General features: G+C 37.5%; 11 protein-coding genes across 11 annotated transcripts; 6 read left to right on the plus strand and 5 right to left on the minus strand.

The window, feature by feature from the left end:
- Positions 1-1,324: 1,324 nt before the first annotated feature.
- KQ657_004489 (opsin family protein) lies at positions 1,325-2,104 on the plus strand (the record flags this gene model as incomplete). The annotated part of the gene is made up of 1 exon (XM_043195158.1): positions 1,325-2,104. One exon carries the CDS (start codon positions 1,325-1,327, stop codon positions 2,102-2,104), a length of 780 nt encoding a protein of 259 aa, XP_043050355.1.
- Positions 2,105-2,431: 327 nt separating this feature from the next.
- On the minus strand, positions 2,432-4,942 carry PHO91 (Pho91p; the record flags this gene model as incomplete). Its single annotated transcript, XM_043195159.1, has 1 exon — positions 2,432-4,942. The coding sequence occupies one exon, from the start codon at positions 4,940-4,942 to the stop codon at positions 2,432-2,434; it is 2,511 nt and encodes an 836-aa protein (XP_043050356.1).
- Positions 4,943-6,394: 1,452 nt separating this feature from the next.
- KQ657_004491 (putative ubiquitin-specific protease) lies at positions 6,395-8,473 on the plus strand (the record flags this gene model as incomplete). The annotated part of the gene is made up of 1 exon (XM_043195160.1): positions 6,395-8,473. The coding sequence occupies one exon, from the start codon at positions 6,395-6,397 to the stop codon at positions 8,471-8,473; it is 2,079 nt and encodes a 692-aa protein (XP_043050357.1).
- A 185-nt stretch (positions 8,474-8,658) lies between these two features.
- On the plus strand, positions 8,659-9,108 carry KQ657_004492 (uncharacterized protein; the record flags this gene model as incomplete). Its single annotated transcript, XM_043195161.1, has 1 exon — positions 8,659-9,108. The coding sequence occupies one exon, from the start codon at positions 8,659-8,661 to the stop codon at positions 9,106-9,108; it is 450 nt and encodes a 149-aa protein (XP_043050358.1).
- Positions 9,109-9,392: 284 nt separating this feature from the next.
- On the minus strand, positions 9,393-9,974 carry FAU1 (5-formyltetrahydrofolate cyclo-ligase; the record flags this gene model as incomplete). The annotated part of the gene is made up of 1 exon (XM_043195162.1): positions 9,393-9,974. One exon carries the CDS (start codon positions 9,972-9,974, stop codon positions 9,393-9,395), a length of 582 nt encoding a protein of 193 aa, XP_043050359.1.
- A 264-nt stretch (positions 9,975-10,238) lies between these two features.
- SET5 (S-adenosylmethionine-dependent methyltransferase) lies at positions 10,239-11,657 on the minus strand (the record flags this gene model as incomplete). Its single annotated transcript, XM_043195163.1, has 1 exon — positions 10,239-11,657. One exon carries the CDS (start codon positions 11,655-11,657, stop codon positions 10,239-10,241), a length of 1,419 nt encoding a protein of 472 aa, XP_043050360.1.
- An 853-nt stretch (positions 11,658-12,510) lies between these two features.
- On the plus strand, positions 12,511-13,443 carry MRPL40 (mitochondrial 54S ribosomal protein YmL40; the record flags this gene model as incomplete). The annotated part of the gene is made up of 1 exon (XM_043195164.1): positions 12,511-13,443. One exon carries the CDS (start codon positions 12,511-12,513, stop codon positions 13,441-13,443), a length of 933 nt encoding a protein of 310 aa, XP_043050361.1.
- A 151-nt stretch (positions 13,444-13,594) lies between these two features.
- RPT4 (proteasome regulatory particle base subunit) lies at positions 13,595-14,914 on the minus strand (the record flags this gene model as incomplete). The annotated part of the gene is made up of 1 exon (XM_043195165.1): positions 13,595-14,914. One exon carries the CDS (start codon positions 14,912-14,914, stop codon positions 13,595-13,597), a length of 1,320 nt encoding a protein of 439 aa, XP_043050362.1.
- Positions 14,915-15,247: 333 nt separating this feature from the next.
- On the plus strand, positions 15,248-16,666 carry GCD1 (translation initiation factor eIF2B subunit gamma; the record flags this gene model as incomplete). The annotated part of the gene is made up of 1 exon (XM_043195166.1): positions 15,248-16,666. One exon carries the CDS (start codon positions 15,248-15,250, stop codon positions 16,664-16,666), a length of 1,419 nt encoding a protein of 472 aa, XP_043050363.1.
- Positions 16,667-16,873: 207 nt separating this feature from the next.
- Positions 16,874-17,740, minus strand: KQ657_004498 (uncharacterized protein; the record flags this gene model as incomplete). Its single annotated transcript, XM_043195167.1, has 1 exon — positions 16,874-17,740. The coding sequence occupies one exon, from the start codon at positions 17,738-17,740 to the stop codon at positions 16,874-16,876; it is 867 nt and encodes a 288-aa protein (XP_043050364.1).
- A 124-nt stretch (positions 17,741-17,864) lies between these two features.
- SEC22 (SNAP receptor) lies at positions 17,865-18,892 on the plus strand (the record flags this gene model as incomplete). Its single annotated transcript, XM_043195168.1, has 2 exons — positions 17,865-17,885; positions 18,392-18,892. The coding sequence occupies 2 exons, from the start codon at positions 17,865-17,867 to the stop codon at positions 18,890-18,892; spliced, it is 522 nt and encodes a 173-aa protein (XP_043050365.1).
- Between the last annotated feature and the right edge of the window lie 342 nt (positions 18,893-19,234).

Consider the following 19,234-nt stretch of genomic DNA (forward strand, 5'->3'; position numbering starts at 1 on the left):
GAAAGCTCAGGTGTTCTATTTGTGGATGTAGTGGTAAGTTGGATAAACTGGTGATAGACCGGTTACGACTGAACCAACCCGTTGCTCTCGGATGAATGAATGAATGAATGAGAAAATAAAACTCTATTGAAAAGAATACTTTTGGTGACCATGTAGTCCATTTAGTGGAACATAATGGTGTCGGCTATATTCTGAGCCTTTTTAGGTGTCAATATATGGGGTAACAAATAGTGTATAGCTTAGATACTAAATTCATGATTGCACTAAGATTGATTATTGTTTTTCTCACGTTGTTTAGTCACGAAAATGTGCTCTCGGCACTAAAAAAATTGTCTCTCACTCGGCTAATAGTGGGTAAATGGAAATAATAGAAAGTGGACATGAAAAACCGGATATCAAGAACCATCTCGAACGATTCAAGAAAACAGCTTGTCACGATAGTTGTGGGTGGATAGATTAATATTGAATACACCCCCATTGTGAATGGCCAATGCGTTATTTGCTCTCTTTAATTCATGTGGTACATTACGGTTCGGATGGAGCATTATAACTTCTTGATATGAATTGTAGAAGGAGGCATTACTAAGCTAATATCCTTAAATGAAGTGTTAGTAAAATCTAAAACCCTGTTTTATCCCCACCCTAAGCATTATAAACTATTGTTTTCAATAATAGCTAGTCCTAGTAAGCTATCCTGCGGTTACTTCAATCTCACGCAGAATAATACATTTTCAAGGATACATAGTTGTGAATCGGTATAATCCTTGAGTTATGGACCGCTTAGAAAGTCCACGTATACGGCATACAAGAAGAGTGTGACATCGTTTGAGCGATGGGCTGGAGTTGAATGATTTTTAGTGTGTATCCGATCCTGCCGCGATATCATGACATTCAATTTAAGCAGCTGTTAAACGACCCCTTAAGAATCGTTGGAAACTTCGGGATATCATAGTCACTTTATACTATTAATTTATTGGCTCGTTATCCGGAATTATCACTCAATAATTTGCTGAGCCTTCAACTATAAAAGAGATAGGGGTTAAGCATACCTACCCCTATTTCATATGTTTTCTACTTCATTACACTAACACTACTTATCAATAGTTGCAAAATACTTGATATTGATATTTAACAATAGCTTACAATAAACACTACTACTACTACTACTACTAATACCACTAGCACTACTTAAATGGCTGCCTTAGATTTTATCAAAAGAGGTAATGATGCCTTAAAAATCAATCCCCCATCAGTAGGCACTAATATCCACTTGAGTACACATGGTTCTGACTGGTTATGGGCCGTATTTTCCTTGTTCGCACTCATGGGCTTAGCCTGGGGTGCAATGTACGGGGTTACTTCTAATGCTAAGCCAATTAGAAAGATTTCCTACATGCTTCCATTCTTGATCAATGTTATTATGATTGTCGCTTACTTCACTTATGCTTCTAACTTGGGTTATACTTCAATTCCAGTTGAATTCCATCACGTGTCGACCTCTAGAGGCTTGGGAGTCAGACAAATATTCTACTCAAAGTTTGTTGCTTGGTTCTTGGCTTGGCCTGCTGTTATATTTGGTTTGTCTATATTAACAGATACCTTTTCAAGTACTACCGCCTTATTCTCTACAAAGTTGGGTTTATTCCAAAACATGTTTGCTAAGGTTTTAGGTACTTGGGTTTTTGTCATTGGTTTATTGATTGGTGCACTTATTAAATCATCTTACAAATGGGGTTACTTTACCTTTGCTGTTTTTGCTCAATTATTTGCCATGGGCTTGATTTGTTACAACTACGTTGATTTCGTCAAGAACAGTAGTGGCAGTAAGAAGCCATTTGTATTCTTTGTCGTTATGATGCACATGCTCGTATGGTTGTTATACCCAGTCTGTTGGGGTTTATCCGAAGGTGGTAACGTAATCAAACCTACTTCCGAGGCTGTTTTCTATGGTATCTTGGATTTGATTAACTTTGGTTGCTTACCAACCATTACTGCCTACCTTAACGCTCAAAAATACGACGAATTCGCTGACATTGTCGAAGCTCAAACTGCCACTGAAAAGATCCCTGCTTCTCCAAGACACTCTGGTGACACCGCTGCTTAGTTGATGCTTTTTTTCGCTACCCTTTTTGCTTAATTAGGTGTTGTTGCTAGTATCAACTTCTAGTTGCATTTTTTAATTCCTATTGACAGCTGGAATGAGGCTGTTAATTTAATGAAACATTCGCCACAATATGTTTATGATGAGATTTCATTCGATGCTATGCTGAGTTGCATATGCCTAATAATTATTTAATTTACTTAATTTTTAATGCTATGATTAATATATAACTTTTTCTGTTGTAGTTTGAATTCATTAGATAGATAAATTTGTTTGATATTAATAATATGGATGCTGTGCTTTAGACTTATATACATCAAAAGTTCCCAATTAAAATCCAATCACCATCATAATCCCAAATCCAACAGTAACAATCATCAAATAAGCTATAACTGAACTTGGAACCCCTCTGGTGATAAATGTGCTGACTGTCAAATACGGTTTACCAAATTCATCAGTCATACAGATGGCATTGACGTTGGGGAACCCAGAAGTGGGTAATCCCATAGCAGCGGAGCATAACAAAGCGCTGACCATAACCAATAAACGAGGACGTGGGTGAGATAAATTGTTACCAATTTCAGACACAAGAGGTAAGACGATCAAGGCAGCCACTGTGTGACTAACAAATGTCGCCATGACAAGAATCAATAGCCCAAAAGTAAGAGTAACTCCAAACAAAGAAAAGTCTTGAACTTGCTTTTGAATGGAAATGGCAATGGTGTTTAATAAGCCTGAAGAACTAACAGCCTTACCTAACGCAGTACCTCCCATTGCTAAAACAACGATGTTCCATGGGTAATTATTGAAATCTTCAGTCGATAACAATCCAGGACCAAAGAAAAGTATTAATGGAATTAATGCAATAATTCCCATCTCTCCGAAAATTCCTTCTAATCTACTAGCAACACACCAAAGAACAATGGTTAAGATGGAAACAAAAACAATATACCATTGAACACCTGTAAACTTGTCGTCTATAGTCCGAATTGGCACCAAATGGGTATTTCTGGAATTGGTGTTAAAACTAATCAATAAGAAAACCCAAATTAATAGCAATGATAAAAGACACACAGGGGTTGCAATAACAAACCATTCACCCCAAGAAGGAGCAGGATCCATGACACCAATCGCAATCATATTCTGTGGTGAAGCAATTGGAGAAGCCATACCTCCTATATTTGATGCAAGTGCAATTCCTAAAATCAAAGCATTTGAAAAGTTTGAAGTTTTGGGTAACGTTCTTAAGAGTGGTTGAATTAATGAGAAACAAAGAACAGGGGCTGCCACATTTGAGATCCACATTGATGAAAATAATGCAACACCCATAATAGTTAAAAGAACAATAGAAGGGTTGGTACCTGCCTTTGAAAGTATCCACGTTGACAATAACTTGGCAATATGATATTTGGAAAGTGCGGCAGCAAGAGTAAACCCACCTAAAAGAAGTAAGATAACCGAATTCCACATTGTACTCAAAATGTACTTTGAAGCATCAACTGCTTCCATCGGACTACCATCAGGATTCTTTAAAACTTGGAATACAAGGATCAATAAGGGAATTAAAAGGGAAGTAACAAAAAGTGGAAGACTCTCTGTGGCCCAGAGTAATGAAGCACATATTAATAATGCAAAACAGTTCTTTTGTTGTTCATCATCAAATGGAGACCAATGCAATAGTGCAAGAGTAATGGCAGTAATGACAATCAACTTGTATAATGTAGGGTTGTTTTTTAACGATAACTTGAATTCAACCTTTTTAGTTCTTCCTTTTTCAGAATCACTAGCAGCAGATTGTGTGACACGGTTTGCTTTCCGTTCTAAACCAATCATATCTCTCCAAACAGTATTACGCTCCCAAACCACATGTTCACGTAAATGGATTGATAATTCTTGTTTGGCTTGTTCTAAATCAGAATGGTTACAAATCAAAGCGTACACTTGAATCAATGACTCTATGTTATCATCAACACGCTTGATAGTTTCTGGTTTGAAAATATATGATTCTTCAGGAAGTTTATTCAAATAGTCATCTTTAATTGAAGTATTCAAGGACTTATCAAACTTCTTCAATGCTTTCTTAAACCCAGTATGGTTCAATTCTATGAAAGATTTCAACTCTGAAAGTGTGGTATAGAGCCCAATAATCCGTTTACGCAAAATAACTCTTGTTTCAGATAATAAGAGTAATTGAGCTGGCAATGGATTTTTCCAAGTTAAGGGAGTCTTGGGAGATTTCATCATTGAATCTACTTTTGATCTAGACTGACTCAATGAAGATAAAGATGCAGCTGATTTACGACGGCCCGCTTTTGGTGGTGCTCCAACTGACGACAAAGCGTCATCTTGACGGGAATTGAAAGGAGAAATTTCACCATCGTCTTCATCTTCGTCTTCATCTTCATCTTCAAAACCTTCAGTTTCCCCATCAGTAGTGGTTAAGGGATTACGCTGCAGAGAAGGAAGTGGTTGGGTTGCAGATCTTGGTAATCTTAAATCATCATCGATGGAACCACGTGTTTGCAACTCATTTTCAAAGTTCTCAATATCAACTACCAACTCATCCACATTTTTAAATATGATAGTCTCTTGAGTACGATAAAAGGTGTCAATTTTCTTCAATTCTGCGTCTAAAGCAGCTATAAACACTCCTTTTGGATCTTTGGAGTCATCCAAAGCATGCTCATTTTCAATCAAGTGAGCCAGTTCTAAATCCCCTCCTTTAAATCGGAGGGAATCTCTTTGAAGCTGATAGATAAGCTTCTTAAGAGTAGTATAAGCTATGTACTTGGAGGACCATTCCGGGACAGCGTTGAACTGTAAGGAATGAGAAAACTTCATGATAGTGATATTCTTTCAACTATTCCAATGCAACAAAAACAATCGTCCAAACCAAATACCAACTTTAACCTGACTTATCCGGTATGGTTTTAAGTTCAAGGCCAAGATATAGGACTAGCAATGAGATGCGTAACGGAAATGGTAATGCAAGGTCCAAACGGGAAACACAAACAATGGGTACAATAAATCTCCAACAAGCAATCAGTCAAATCCAACAGAAGCAGCAAAGTCTCTGATCTTTGTGGTGGTGGTCTTCTGTTGCTAACGATCCTCCGAAGTTCAGGAGCAAGTTGTAACTAAGCACTAAGGAATAGTTAACTTGTCGAGTTGACTGTGTGTGGAAGAATTCTGCCACTAATATAATTAATGTCGCACAAACACAGGCATCCCAATTCTAAGGGTTTACGTTTATGTAACTCAGATAGAGAAGAATTGCAATATTATTCAACAAAAATAAGATTTGATCTTATAGTGCCATGAATGTTATGTATCAAGCAATTTTGAATAACTCTGCTGGTATTATGGTATTAATTAGACACTCATCTGGTTACCAAGGGAGTCGTTGGTGTTAGATTTATATGCAAACTATTCGCAGTCCATCAGATTAAAATAGGAATTAGGTAGTATTTAATCACGTGTCTATTCTTCGTCACTAATTACTTGAAAGGTGACGATGTCGCAAGTAGTTCTATGTTTGGTTATTCGTGTTGCATCTACGAAAAAAGTGGGGCTCACGTCAAACTCGTTAGTGGATGAACCGAGCGAGGGGTAGCTCGTGGGGTATGAGTTCCTATTCGCTACCGGGTACTACTTGGAAACGATGTGCAGGCAATGTTAAGGATAAAGAATAAGAAACAGTAGGAGGAAAGTGGAGGGGTCAAAATCAGTTCGAAACTATCTGAACCTAACACTAAAAAAGAGCTTGTTCATTCAGCAATAGAACGCCGTGACAATAAAAACAATAGTTCTTCGATATGAAGCTTAACAACCGGTTTAGTTGTAGGTAATATCATCTTAATTCAGCAAAGCCGGTACAACTTGTAATGGAATAATTTGCGAATTCCGAAGTACTCTCGCAAAATCGTCCGGAAGTTGTGTACCGAATTTGCCATTTTCGGTCGGATATACAAACTCGATATGACAAACTGCTGATAATTCTTGAAGTAAGGTAAACTTTTATTAATGATAACTTGGGATAATCAACATTTCCTCTCTGAACTCACGTTTATTCGAAAATTCATAGCTGGTTATTCCAATCTGACACCTGATCCCCTGAGACTGTTAGTAATCCTGTCAATAACTCAATCGTCGTCTCATCAAAGAATACTTCAGTCCATTTCTCTGTACTTCCATTCACATCGAAACTTTGTTCTTTCAAGTTTAGCCACAGTTACTCTCTTGTGGTACATTTTAGCCCCCTCCCTTTTCCCTAATAACTACCGTGATCAAATAATGTTTTCTAAAAGACCCGACAAATATACAACTGGACTTATCAATCTTCGTAATGATTGTTTTGCAAATTCGTCATTACAAGCTTTCGCATCATTACCTACATTGGCTGAATATCTCAATAAATTCATAACCCAGTGCTATGATTTGAAGCAGTTCTTAGCTAACGGTGAATATGACTTATCTGATGTTGACGAAATAATGCGCAAGAAACTGGAGGAGATCAATGCCAATTCCAAGTTTCGTCATTTGAAATCAAAATTCGAAATCCCCTTACACTTGTCATTAGCAAAGATTGTCAAAAAGCTCCAGGCAACCACATTAACTAATCAGAGCATTTCTGTCTGGACTTTTCTTAATGATTTAGAAGCAGTTTTCTCTGCCAAAATCTCTAGATCTCAACACGATGCTCAGGAATTGACTCAATTGATCTTTGAAACTTTGGAGAATGAAAATATGAATTGTAAACGGTATCTCAAATTAATTAAGGAACATCATCATCAAGATATCCAATTTGAATTATTTGACGATTTTGAAGAATTCCCCTTCTCTGGTCTTATCATGCAACAAATGACTTGTTTGAAGTGTACTCATCTTTCAAAACCTTCATTTTCCCCCTTCCTTATGCTCACTTTACATACACCTCAGACATTGGATGTTGACCTTATGACTTTGCTTGATAAAGAGGCAGAAGAATCTATTGAAGGTTATCATTGTCTAAGATGCCGTTTGGCAGCAATTTACAATGTGGAATCAAGCTTATCCCCAGAAAAACAATCTCCATTCTACCCTAAAATTGCAGAGTTCAATGCCATTTCTAATTTACCAATAAATCAAGATCTACCTAAAGAAATTGAAAAGTTCATTGAACAATATAATGCCAATGGACTTAACATTAATACCATTACTCTGACAGTATTCAGAACACTGAAGATACTCAAGCCACCACGGATTTTTGGAATTCATCTTTCTCGGTCTAACTTTAACGGTGTTGATGTAACCAGAAATCTGTGTCGCGTTCATTTTGAGGATGTGCTAACCTTATCTATTGGAAAGCAATACACTGATCAACTCAAGGAATACCAAGGGGATATCGCCATTGATTATCCAATTAATACATCTGTATTAACCACAAACCCTGAGGAAGAAGAAATGAAGGCAGATGCTGTTCAGCATGTGGAAGAAACGGCTGAGACAACCCCAAGTACGGATGATGAAGATATGGATCCCTTGGCAAAGACCAAACGTGTCCGAAGTCGTCGTTCTACTAGTGAATCATCCAGACAACATGGAACTGATGATGTTATTTCTGTTGGGAGTGATGAGATTCAAATGGATGAAGAGGATGAACTTGAAATATTAGATGCAAAGCATAATTTTTATAATTCACCTATTTCCAAATCTCAATCGGATAAATTGAGAGAACTATTCCAAAATTTCAAGTTCTCCACCGATGATATCTATAAATATAAACTTAAGTCTATGATCCGTCATTATGGATCTCATACTATGGGTCACTATGAATGCTATCGTCGGAAACCAATTTACGCCAAAGACCGTGATGGAAATATTTTCAAATTAGCCCCCGAAGTTGATGGGGATACAGTAGCAGATATGGAGAAAATATCAAACGATGAAAATAAAGAATCTTCCCCAGATGGAGATGATTCAACAAATGCTTCGGTGGACAACTCAAACTCTGCTGCTTCCGAAAATGCTCCATCTTCTCCACAATTAAGACGTCGTCTTTCAAACTTTGTTGGTCGCAGACAAAGTGTTTTTCAAGCAGAAATTGGTGGTTCAGTAAAGGAAACTCCAAATAAAGATGGTGCTAGATCACCCACTGAACTTGTTGTTGGTGAGCTTGATGCAAGACCTATTTTAGCACTTGGTGCCGTTGATAAGTCCCTTCAAGAATTCTCAAAAACCAACGTAACTTTGAAAAAGCTCCCTACCAGCGTTAAATATCCTTTCTGGCGTATTAGTGACAGCCAAGTAACAGAGGTCCCCAAAACTTCTGTTCTTTGTGAGCATGCTGCAGCTTACATGATCTATTATGAGAGATCTGATACGGTCATGTAATCAGAAACATTAACTAGCAATTCCGAACATTCTAGATTATGTAGAGAAACATATATAATATGACAAACTTACTTAAGATCTTTGGGACGGTGGCTCAAATTACTCCCTAAGAATAATCTTTGGTCGTGTGCACTTACAGAACAAGATCAGATTCTCATTTGATTGAACTTGGCGTATCTAGCTCTATGCTACCTTACTTTGACAGGAAGCACGATATGTTTGGTCCCAACTCCGCCCAAAGAGCTTCATTAAATGTGCCGTCAACAGCCGCACGTGAGAGGAAGAAAGTTGCTCTAGCTCCAGGTCATTCTCCCCTTGACTGGGCTAGAGTATCAACTTCCACACCTTCCTATAAACTCCGAGGGGTGGCGCCTGATACTCCGCCACCACCTTACGTTAAGGTTACTAAAGACGAGTTGAAATTGCATAAGAGTCAAGAAGATTGTTGGACTTGTATCAATGGAAAAGTTTATAATGTTACGCCGTATGTCAATTTTCACCCCGGTGGAGTAGAAGAAATCATGAAATGTGCCGGTAAAGATGGTACTAGTTTGTTCAACAAATACCACAGTTGGGTTAACGTAGATAGAATGCTAGGAAGCTGCTGTGTTGGGGTATTCAGTGCATCTAAATAGGTTGTACTCAGAATTAGTGTATTATTTTTAAAGAGTACGTTAGAAATATCGAAGCTACTCCGAGTGAACTTAAAGTTATGTTACGAGGTATAACTACATATTCTTCTTATTTGAACGTATAGTTTCCGTGTTGGTGGACACTATTACATCTCAAGCATATTAATGGCAATTTTTGCGCTCTTTTTAATCTTTCAATCATGGGAAATTAGGCACATTGCTCCAATCCTTTCTACTATTTTATATAGAGTTTGAAGTATTATTTATTTACATGTTGGACGAAGAAATCATTTCTTGTAGATCTTGTCTTCAATGACGACGGCATCTAGTGGCCAATCATGATTTTCAATCGGTATATTTTCAACAAGCTGTTCTTTCAATCCAATTCCAATTAATTGTGGAGTAATGCCATACTTTTGGTGGTAACTAGCTATCCATCTATCATAGAACCCTGCACCATGACCTATTCTTTGTAAGGTTGGTGAAAAGGCCACCCCCGGCATTATCAATACGTCTAACCTTCCGGTATCCAAAATATCCTCTCCTACCAAAGGTTCCAAAAGTTGGTATTTGCCCTGTGGGGTCAAAGATTGAACTTCTTTATAGCTATTTACTCGCAAGAGTTGCATCCAATTGTGTGGAGTAGAATGACACCGTGGTAAATACACTTGTTTCCCTTGATCAAAACAATATTTAATGATTGGCATAGTCTGTACTTCCCCCTGGGGCATTGATATAAAGAGCCCTACCTTTGAGGCATTGGCAAACGAAGGTATGCTTTCAAGGCTTGCGAGTGTCAATTGCACATTTCCCTCCTTTGCTGACTTTAGTTGTTGTTTAATGAGTTTCCGCAACGCAGGCTTAGACATTTCCGGCAAATCTGTTCAAAGTTAGGCTCCGAAGCTATGGTCTGGTCTGGAGCATTTTAGTCTTACTTGGAGCGGTTCGCATGAAAGAAAAAAATAGGACAGGGTTTAGTATTGCTTGACATATTTGGATGTGGCAGTTCACATGTCTACTGCATTCCAGTATCCATGCAAACTCTACAATAGATTGTATGCAAATTACAAGTATGTAGGATCAAATATGTTAAAACGTTCATTATTTTAGTCTGTTTTAGTCGTAAATTCAATCTACTCGGATACTGCTACAACTTGTTCATCAAAACGAACAGACTTTCTCCGCTCACGAGGAGAATCTTGGGGGGCATCTAACAATATTGGCTCATCATCATCATCATTGACAGATTGTAACATCTGCTTGATTTCTGCTTTGCTGTGGCCTTGTGACCCAGTGCTTGACTTTCGTCTTTCACGGCTCTTTGCTTCGTCTTTACATCTTTGACATCCACAAACAAAGCCCCAGTTAACTCGTAATTCTCGTTGTCTCTGTTGAACCGGGTACAGTGGGTTAACATAAGTGGTAGTTAATTCTTCTCCGGCCTTAATGTCTCTAGCAGCAATGACCTGAAGGCCCCTTGTTCTTGATTGAGGAAACAGGATCACCTTGGTATTAGGTTCACAATTGTGGTTCAAATGAGATTGGGTCAAGTACATACACAGATCCAAATTGTTGATGTTATAAGTACCCAACATAAACATGAATTCCTTATAATCGACATCTGTCTTGGGGAATACTAGTTTGAATTTTTCAAACCCATCTCTCCATAATTCTTCTTGCTGTTCTTGTACAAAGAGTGCTCCACCTTGCATATTATCAAAGGCACCAGCTGAAGAGTTCAAGGCTCTGTATCTAATTTCCTGAGAAACTCTAGCCATTGCCTTGAATTGTTTACCTTTAACCCCAGTTTTATCTTGAATTATCTGTGCATAGATCAATGTAATCGCATAAAGTGCATTCCATTGTTCTTTAGCACAATAATCTTGTAGATCTAGAAAACAGGCAGCATCAATTTGCTTTTTCAGTTTGTTTCCGCCGGGATGATAAACATTATGCTTTAACGAGATATGAAGCAAGTGGTCTATTTTTTTACAATTTTGAGAACACCACACCTCTTGGCAAACATTACAGTCCAATCCACCTTTGAATGCCCGCTTGGAAGATAAAAGAATACCACAGTATGCACATGCTTTCCCTGTCGACATTAACTTTACATTTGCCAAAGGAGGTACAAAGAATAATTGACTTTCCTCCCAAATGACTTCATCTTTTGCAATGTTCTTCTTTGCATACAATCCTTTACCTCTTTTTGAAGTCATAACAATGTGGACTTTATCGGGCATGTCAATATCTGGAGTCATTTCAGAAGTAATATCCAGGGCATAGGTGAATTGCTCTTGATTGTTCGCCAAACCATATTTTTTCAACAAAGATTTGACTCTCTTCTCCGAAACTGACCAACTAGGATGTCTTTTCTTAACCAATGCATGCAATTTTGCCATTCCCAATCCTTCAAAATCTTTATCTTCCTTCCAGATGGCAATAACACTGTCAACGATTTGTCTTTCGTGCGGTATGATTTGTTCTTGGGGTTCAGGCTCGAAATCGTTGATCTTGATGACTTCGATCTTTTGAGTTAGGTTTCCGGTCATTATGAATTCGAAGTGTTAACTTAAAGTGAATTGACAGTGAAATAAGTTTCAAAGTGGCTAAGGATGCAATTTTTCGTTTATAGGTTTCCGTTATAAATAAATGGAGTAAATTTATCTTGTGAGGAGATGAGTTGGCCATTTAGTGTGGATCACTTTTCGATAGAGTTGGCTTCACACTTTTTTCAATGGTCGTGTGCCACTAAGAATTTGGAACTGTATTTGCACCCAAGAACATTCGAATATTCAGAATGGGGCTCAATCTTTCCAGTGTTCAGCCGAATAGAGAGTGCTTTTGAGTTCAATGCCTAAATAATGTTAATCCTAGCATTTATAAATGAAGAAGAGGAATCCTTAGAATATATTATCAACGAATGAAGAGTATTCGTTTTGAAAACGTATTCTCACAAGTTGAAGACATCGGATACTGAATAGGATTGTATAGCAAAACTTATAACTTCTTATCGAAATATCACTAGCAATATTATATTTGTATTTTAACTCATTGCTTACCTGTATTTTAACTCATTGCTTACATGTGTTTTTATTCATGTCCTTCCATCAAAAGTTATGTCTAACCAATATACCGGTGGGTAAAGTGACCAATTTCCTAAGCAGTTTAGTTCTGTCAATTTGCTTCACTTTAAAGTCTTGTTACTTACTTCTAAGCTATCTGTTGGTGTTTAGGTTCTCTATTTTGACTTCCAATTTCCTCGTGAAGATCAATAATGATTATCACCAATTTGTATCCTGCATATATATTCCTCCATGTTCCAATTGAGTGAGACTGAAAAATTTGATCAACTTTATCTTGACTTAACTATTACTACTAACTTCAAAGCCCATACATTCAACGATGCAAGGATTCAGAAAGAGGTTCCAGCGGGATTTGGATAAGTATGTTCCTGCTCTTAGGGAGCATTATCTTAAGAGAAATACAGCCATGAACTTGCCTACTTTACCCAAGGCTACCCATCTTCCCAAGGCGGAAAAACGTTTAACTTATAGAGAACAAGAGGTTGCTAAAGGTGATTTGATATATATCACTAAAGGCCAAGGAAAAGGTAAAATTGTCACTGTGGAATCATACAGCAAGGACAGAGATTCTGTGTATTGTTCTGAGGTTTATCAAGAAGTTGTGGTTCCAAAAATGTATTGGATGGAGGGTCAACAATCACATCTCCTGAGAATCCCTCTGGCCATACCTCGTGCTAACTTCAAATTGGCTGCTAAGGACAAAGATGAGAATGGAAAGACCTATTATGTGGTAGCTGATGAAGTTGTCATGAAAGGTGTAAGTTATGATGATAGATACAGACAGTGGATGCCCCGTAGGTTCGTTAAGCATCACGAAAGTGTCGAGATCCCATGGCCAACACCTCCAGATGTCAAGGAAGATTACCTTTCGACTTCTCAGGATGCTGTTCTTGAAAAGTCATATGAACTACAAACAATTGCTCAATCACCATTACCTAAGGGTGTCCTTTCTGAATTGAGAAACCCTCACTCCAAGCACAAGAAGAGAGTATTATCCGAAATGGAAGCAAGAATGATCAATGGTCCTAAGATGCCATTATCTACAGAGCAAAAGATTTACTTGGCGAAGAAGGCTGCTCAACCTGAAAAGAAGCTCTCCAAATTATCTGAAGAAGTGGAGGACTTTATTGGTCAAAAGGTAGCTGACCATCTTAATAAGATCACCAATCCTGCATTGAAAACTCATTTGGAAGCTTTATCTAATGTTAAAGTGCCAGATTTCGAAAAGACTATCAAGAAAATTGAACATTAAGAGTCTTCTTATGTAGTTGGTATTACTTGTATATATAACAGTTCTATTTTTGTAAATTAATTTCAACTCCAACATGCTTACTTTTAAATATTACTACGTAATGAGGATTATACATTATAATATCAGTTAAGTAATTTGTCTAAGCCATAAACTACAACTTTTCATACTCTAACTTACCCTCCAACTTCTTAACCTCGGCAACCTTTCTGATGGCCTTCATCAAATCATTCTGAAGGATGTAGTCACGTTCGTCTCTGATGGCAAAGAAACCAGCTTCAGTCACACAATTTCTGATATCAGCACCATTGAAGCCATCACTCATCTTAACAGCTGCTTCAAAATCAAACTCACCTTTCTTTGCCACTTTGGCTGTATGGATCTTAAAGATTTCCAATCTTCCTGTTTCATTGGGTAAGCCTATTTCAATCTTTCTGTCCAATCTACCAGCTCTCAAAAGTGCAGGATCTAAAGTATCAGGTCTATTAGTGGCCATGATAACCTTTGTTTGGCCCAAGGTGTCGAAACCATCCATTTGATTCAATAATTCCATAAGTGTTCTTTGAATTTCACGATCGGCACTGGTACCTTCACTAAATCTTCTACCTCCAATGGCATCAACTTCATCCATGAATATAATGCAGGGGGCATTTTCCTTTGCATAACTGAACATTTCTCTGATTAATCTAGCTGATTCACCAATGTATTTGTCCACAATTGCAGAAGCAGGTGAAAATATAAAGTTGGCTCCAATTGTAGCAGCAACAGCCTTTGCCAATAAGGTTTTACCTGTACCAGGAGGACCATACAATAGCACACCCTTAGGAGGTTTGATACCAACTCTAGTAAATAATTCCGGGTTCTTCAAAGGTAACTCTATCACTTCACGTAATTCTCTGATTTGTTCCGTTAATCCACCAATTCCGTTGAACGATATTTCACCAGGTTCAAAGGTTGTCATATTGTAGACCAAAGGATCCACTTCTCTAGGCAAAACACGCATAATAGTAAGCGTGGTCATATCTAAAGCCACTCTGACACCATTCTTTAAATTCTCTTTCTTAATAGTATTACGACATCCAACAATGTATCTGGGTCCACTAGAAGCCTTAACAATAAACCTTTCATCATCCAATTCCTTCAATACTTCTCCAACGATTTGGCCCACACTTTGTAAAGCTTTAATATCATCTTCAGTCTTAACATAATCCTTACCAAGATCTCGCATGCTCATTCGTAATTCCTTGACACGAGCCTCCCATTTGCGGTGCTCATTTAACTTATCTTTATACTTCTGTAAAGCCTTAGCTTTTTCAGGATCAACAGATCGTGGAGCTTCAGCAGCAGTAGGTTCGTTACTGGTATTAGAAGCATTACCGTTGGAACCACCGACTGAATTTCCGTTTTCGGCTTCCACAGTTTCGGAGTCTTGGTTCAATGCTTCTAAGAGAGGATCCGTCTCTTCTGTACTCATTGTTTTTAAGTGCTTGATGCCTCCTTTGACAACAAATATTTGAGCTTGGCTTGGAGTCTGTGGCAAATGAATTGTGTGCACCAATACCTTAATGTGTCTGAATCGATATCGAATTTGTTCTCGGTGGACAATTTTTGTAATTTCTGCGCTCCCATGTCATGATTAACTAATTTATGACGTAATATTTGAAAGCTGAATACGATTTACTCAGAATTTTCATAGAGGAACCCGATGACACTGATACTTGATTTTGACTATATTGAAGTGATTGAAGTACAAACTGTGTCGATATCGAAGTAGTCTTTGAAGCACCACTCGTGTTTTTATTTTGCAATGGAGTTTCATGTTGTGATTTTATGTGGATTGGGGAAACAGTTGACACCTTTCTCTCAAGTGAGATCAACTGGGATACCAAAGGCAGTCTTACCAATTGCGAACAAGCCAATGGTAGAATATGTGCTACGGTGGTGTGAACTGGGGTTTTTCCCCAAAGTTACAATTGTAACTGATAGTGATTCGGAACAAGTCATCAAGCAAGCATTGGTGGATCATAAAAAGTGGGTTGAAGAACAGAAGCAATCTTTAACAGGAGAACAAGCTCAACCAGAAGCGGAAAGTGTGATGGATATTGATATCTTATCATTGAATGCCGATACTAGTGGGGAAGTGCTTTACCATATATACAAGAACAACATTATAGGTGCTTATAAGCACTTTTTGTTATTGCCTTGTGACTTTGTCACTGATTTACCTCCACAAGTACTTATTGAAGCTTACAGAAACAGAGAAGAGTCTGATATAGGTATTTCAGTGCACTATAGAAATCTACTTGACATTGAGGATAAGAAGCATAAAATATTTCCCATAGAATATACAATTTTCCTGGAGTTGAACGATGGTCAGTGCCAATTGTTGGACTTATACTCCTCCGCCGATATCGAATTCCAACAGGCATTGAAAATTAGAACCCAAATGTGCTGGCGATACCCAAACTCTTCCATTAGCATGTCTTTAATGAATAGTAGTATTTTCTTTGGTTCAACAGTGGAGATTTTTAATATCTTTGACACCATGCAAGAGAAGTCAACAGAACAATATTTTGCAAGTCGGCCAATATCAAAGATTGTACGAGACTTGGCTAGAAGATCCTGGAAGCATTCCCAACCCAAAGAAACTATTGGGTTCATGCTAGTTCCTGACCAGGCTACCTTCTTCCGTACAACTAATACACATGTTTTAATGGAAGCTAATAGATATTTCATGAAGTTGCAAGCACAAGAGAAAGGAACCTCAGGAGCTCAGCAGAATAAGGATAAGTTAGCTGCTACCGTAGGTTTAGACTCTTTAGTTGGTGAAGGCACCACACTTGATGAGAGAACTCATGTTAAAAGAACAGTGGTTGGGAATGATTGTGTTATTGGTAAGAGAGTTAAGTTGACAGGATGTTTGTTGCTTAATAATGTTACCATTGAAGACGATGTCCAATTGGAGAATTGTATCGTAGGTCATGATGTGAGAATTCAAACAAAACTGAAATTGGTTCATTGTAATGTTGAATCTACCCATGACGTTGTAAAGGGTACCCAGGCTAAGAATGAAACCTTGCATTGTTTAAGTTTGGAAGGTTTGATTGAAGGTGATGAATCAGCAATTGAAAGTGATAGTGATGACGATGATGACGATGATGAAAGCTCGTATGATGAATACGATGGTGAATTCGATGATAATGATGATGGCCTTTTCGGTTATTAGATACACTACGACTTTTAGAAATTAACTTTAACAATAATATAGTAAAGAAGAATTCTCCATTTGAATAATAACTAACAGCAAATATTATTAAATATAGAATACCTCAATTTTCATTACTCTTTTTGAACCATTTATAACCATATATGTACCCGGAATAAAAAAAACCATATCAAAAGAATCATCGATGCAGATAACGCTAACAAAAGTTTAATCTTCGTCTGAAGTTAGTGATGACCTACATTCGTTGAGTCGTCTTCGTTTTCGAGACTCTTCTCCTTCAAAAGTATCTAATCTTATGCTTTCTTCTTCACTGTTTGAATGCTCGTCACTTTCATGTTCATTCTCCTGTGGGAGTTGACTGTTAATTTGAAGAGATCGTTTTCTATTGGCAATTTCGTTGAGCATCATTTTACGCTGGACTATTTGGTTTTTGGAGTGTTGTACTGACATAGGGGGGTGACTAAGTCTAAAATGATGAGATACAGCTAAAGAATCAGGCATTTTAAATTCAAAGTCTTGAGGGATTGAAAAATCTTCAATGTTATCGGATGAAAGAATCGTGGAACCAGTGGAATTAGCATTATTCATACTACTGGTATTGTTATTGTTGTGTTGGTTGTTATCAATCTGTGGTTCGTGAGAATTTGGCAGCAGAACTGGATTGGTTAATTTTGATGAATCAGCCTTATGCAAATTTGAGATCTCTGCTTTCCTGGTAAGCACCCAATTTTCAAGATCTTCTCCGTTTTCGATAATTTCCAAGATTTCGTCAAGACAATCCAAATAGCCTTTGAGTCTGTATAGTACTGTGGAGGTGTTTGCTAAACGATAGAGTGACGCGACAGACTTGGCAGTGTCTGAGAAGTCCTGCTTCAATGCTGCTGCACTTTTAGCTGTTGATGTAGAATCATTCCCAAGGGTTTTATTTGCTGACGCTGCTACGTTATATAGCCCGGCAACAGCTTTAGCAGCATTTTTGAATTCAACTGTAAGTTCTTGGGCCAACTCCTTAACTGAAGCTTCCGAGACCGCTTTTGTAGATGGTAGATCAGAAGATAGCGCTGATAAGTCCATTTTGATTGATCGAAAGAAAGAAAGTTAATCGTATCTAAAAATTCTATCTGGTTCTTTGTATTTCCTTTGAAAAGGTTTAAATATCCATCTTCTCACTATTGTATAGTAGATCTTATTACTTCTTATGAGAAAGCTTTACAAAGAAGTATATATAGTACTGCCAAATTACTATAGAAAGACAGATCACAGGTGAAGGGAAGAGATAGTATTTTCTTCCAGCGGCACACGACCTTTTTGCTCTGTTTGGTAGCGTTGATTTTGGTTTTTTGGCAACTACGTTAACAATACAACAGCTGGTAAAAAGATAGATTGTGAATTAGTTGGTGCTTATAGACTGCAGTTTGAATTTTTGGTCTGCTTATTAACTAACTTCTTTATTGGGACTATATTATTGGAGGGAGAAAACGTAACCTCGTGTGTACTGAAATTTAACAATTGACAATGATTTTATCAACATTGATCTATCGTTATGATGGTATGTTAGTTACTCTATGTTTGCTAGACATGTTTTTACAATTGGATTATTACTAATATTATTCAGCTCTTCCCTTGTGTGGATCTTCGGATGATAACAATACTCCTGAACTTCTTGACCAAAAGAAGAAGTGTAAAATAATCGTGAGCCGAATCACACCACATTCAGAGAAGCAGGCCAGTATTGAATCAGGAAATGACATTATCCATTACTTGGTATCTGAAGACATTATCTACATATGTGTTACTGAAAAGTCATATCCTCGAAAGTTGGCATTTTTATATTTAGAAGAAGTTGGTAGAGAATTCCAATCATCTCATGGACGGGATGCTTTAAGTACTTCGGCTAGGCCTTTTGGCTTCAGTTCCTTTGATACCTATTTGACAAAAACGAAGAGAATTTATCAAGATCAGAGAGCACGTTCCAATTTGGATAAGTTGAACAATGAGTTGGCTGATGTTAAAAAGGTTATGACAAAGAATATTGAAGATTTACTTTACAGAGGCGATTCTTTAGATAAAATGAGCGACCTTTCCTCAAGTTTACGAAACGATTCTATCAAGTATCGTAAGAAGGCTCAAAGAATAAACTTTGAGGCCATGTTACGTCAGTACGTGCCAATTGTGGGTGTTGGGTTAATGTTTGTGTTCTTGGTGTGGTATATGTTCTTACGTTAAATATAGATGAGTTGAAGGCTGTTTTTATATATGGAAGTAGTTGTTGCGAAGTGTTTAAATAAATAGTAACTCAGTATTAATTATGAGTGAGCGTAGTTAAAGTAATAATAAGGAATTCCGTTTACATTGAAGTTCTTTATTATTTGATATCAGATATATATGAAACGGAAACGAATACATATCAATACTTGTGTCTTTAATTATCGAGTATTGGTCTTCACTTCACTTATTTTAAGCCGAGTGAGAATGTTTGTCTCTCTAAAACCTGGGGTTTATAATACAAATAAATCAAGTAACAAAAAGAACGATAATCAATATTCAATACACGGAACGTCACACAGC

The sequence above is a fragment of the Scheffersomyces spartinae genome (genome assembly GCF_019049425.1).
Source record: "Scheffersomyces spartinae strain ARV_011 chromosome Unknown scaffold_6, whole genome shotgun sequence".
Lineage (NCBI taxonomy): Eukaryota > Fungi > Ascomycota > Pichiomycetes > Serinales > Debaryomycetaceae > Lizanozyma > Lizanozyma spartinae.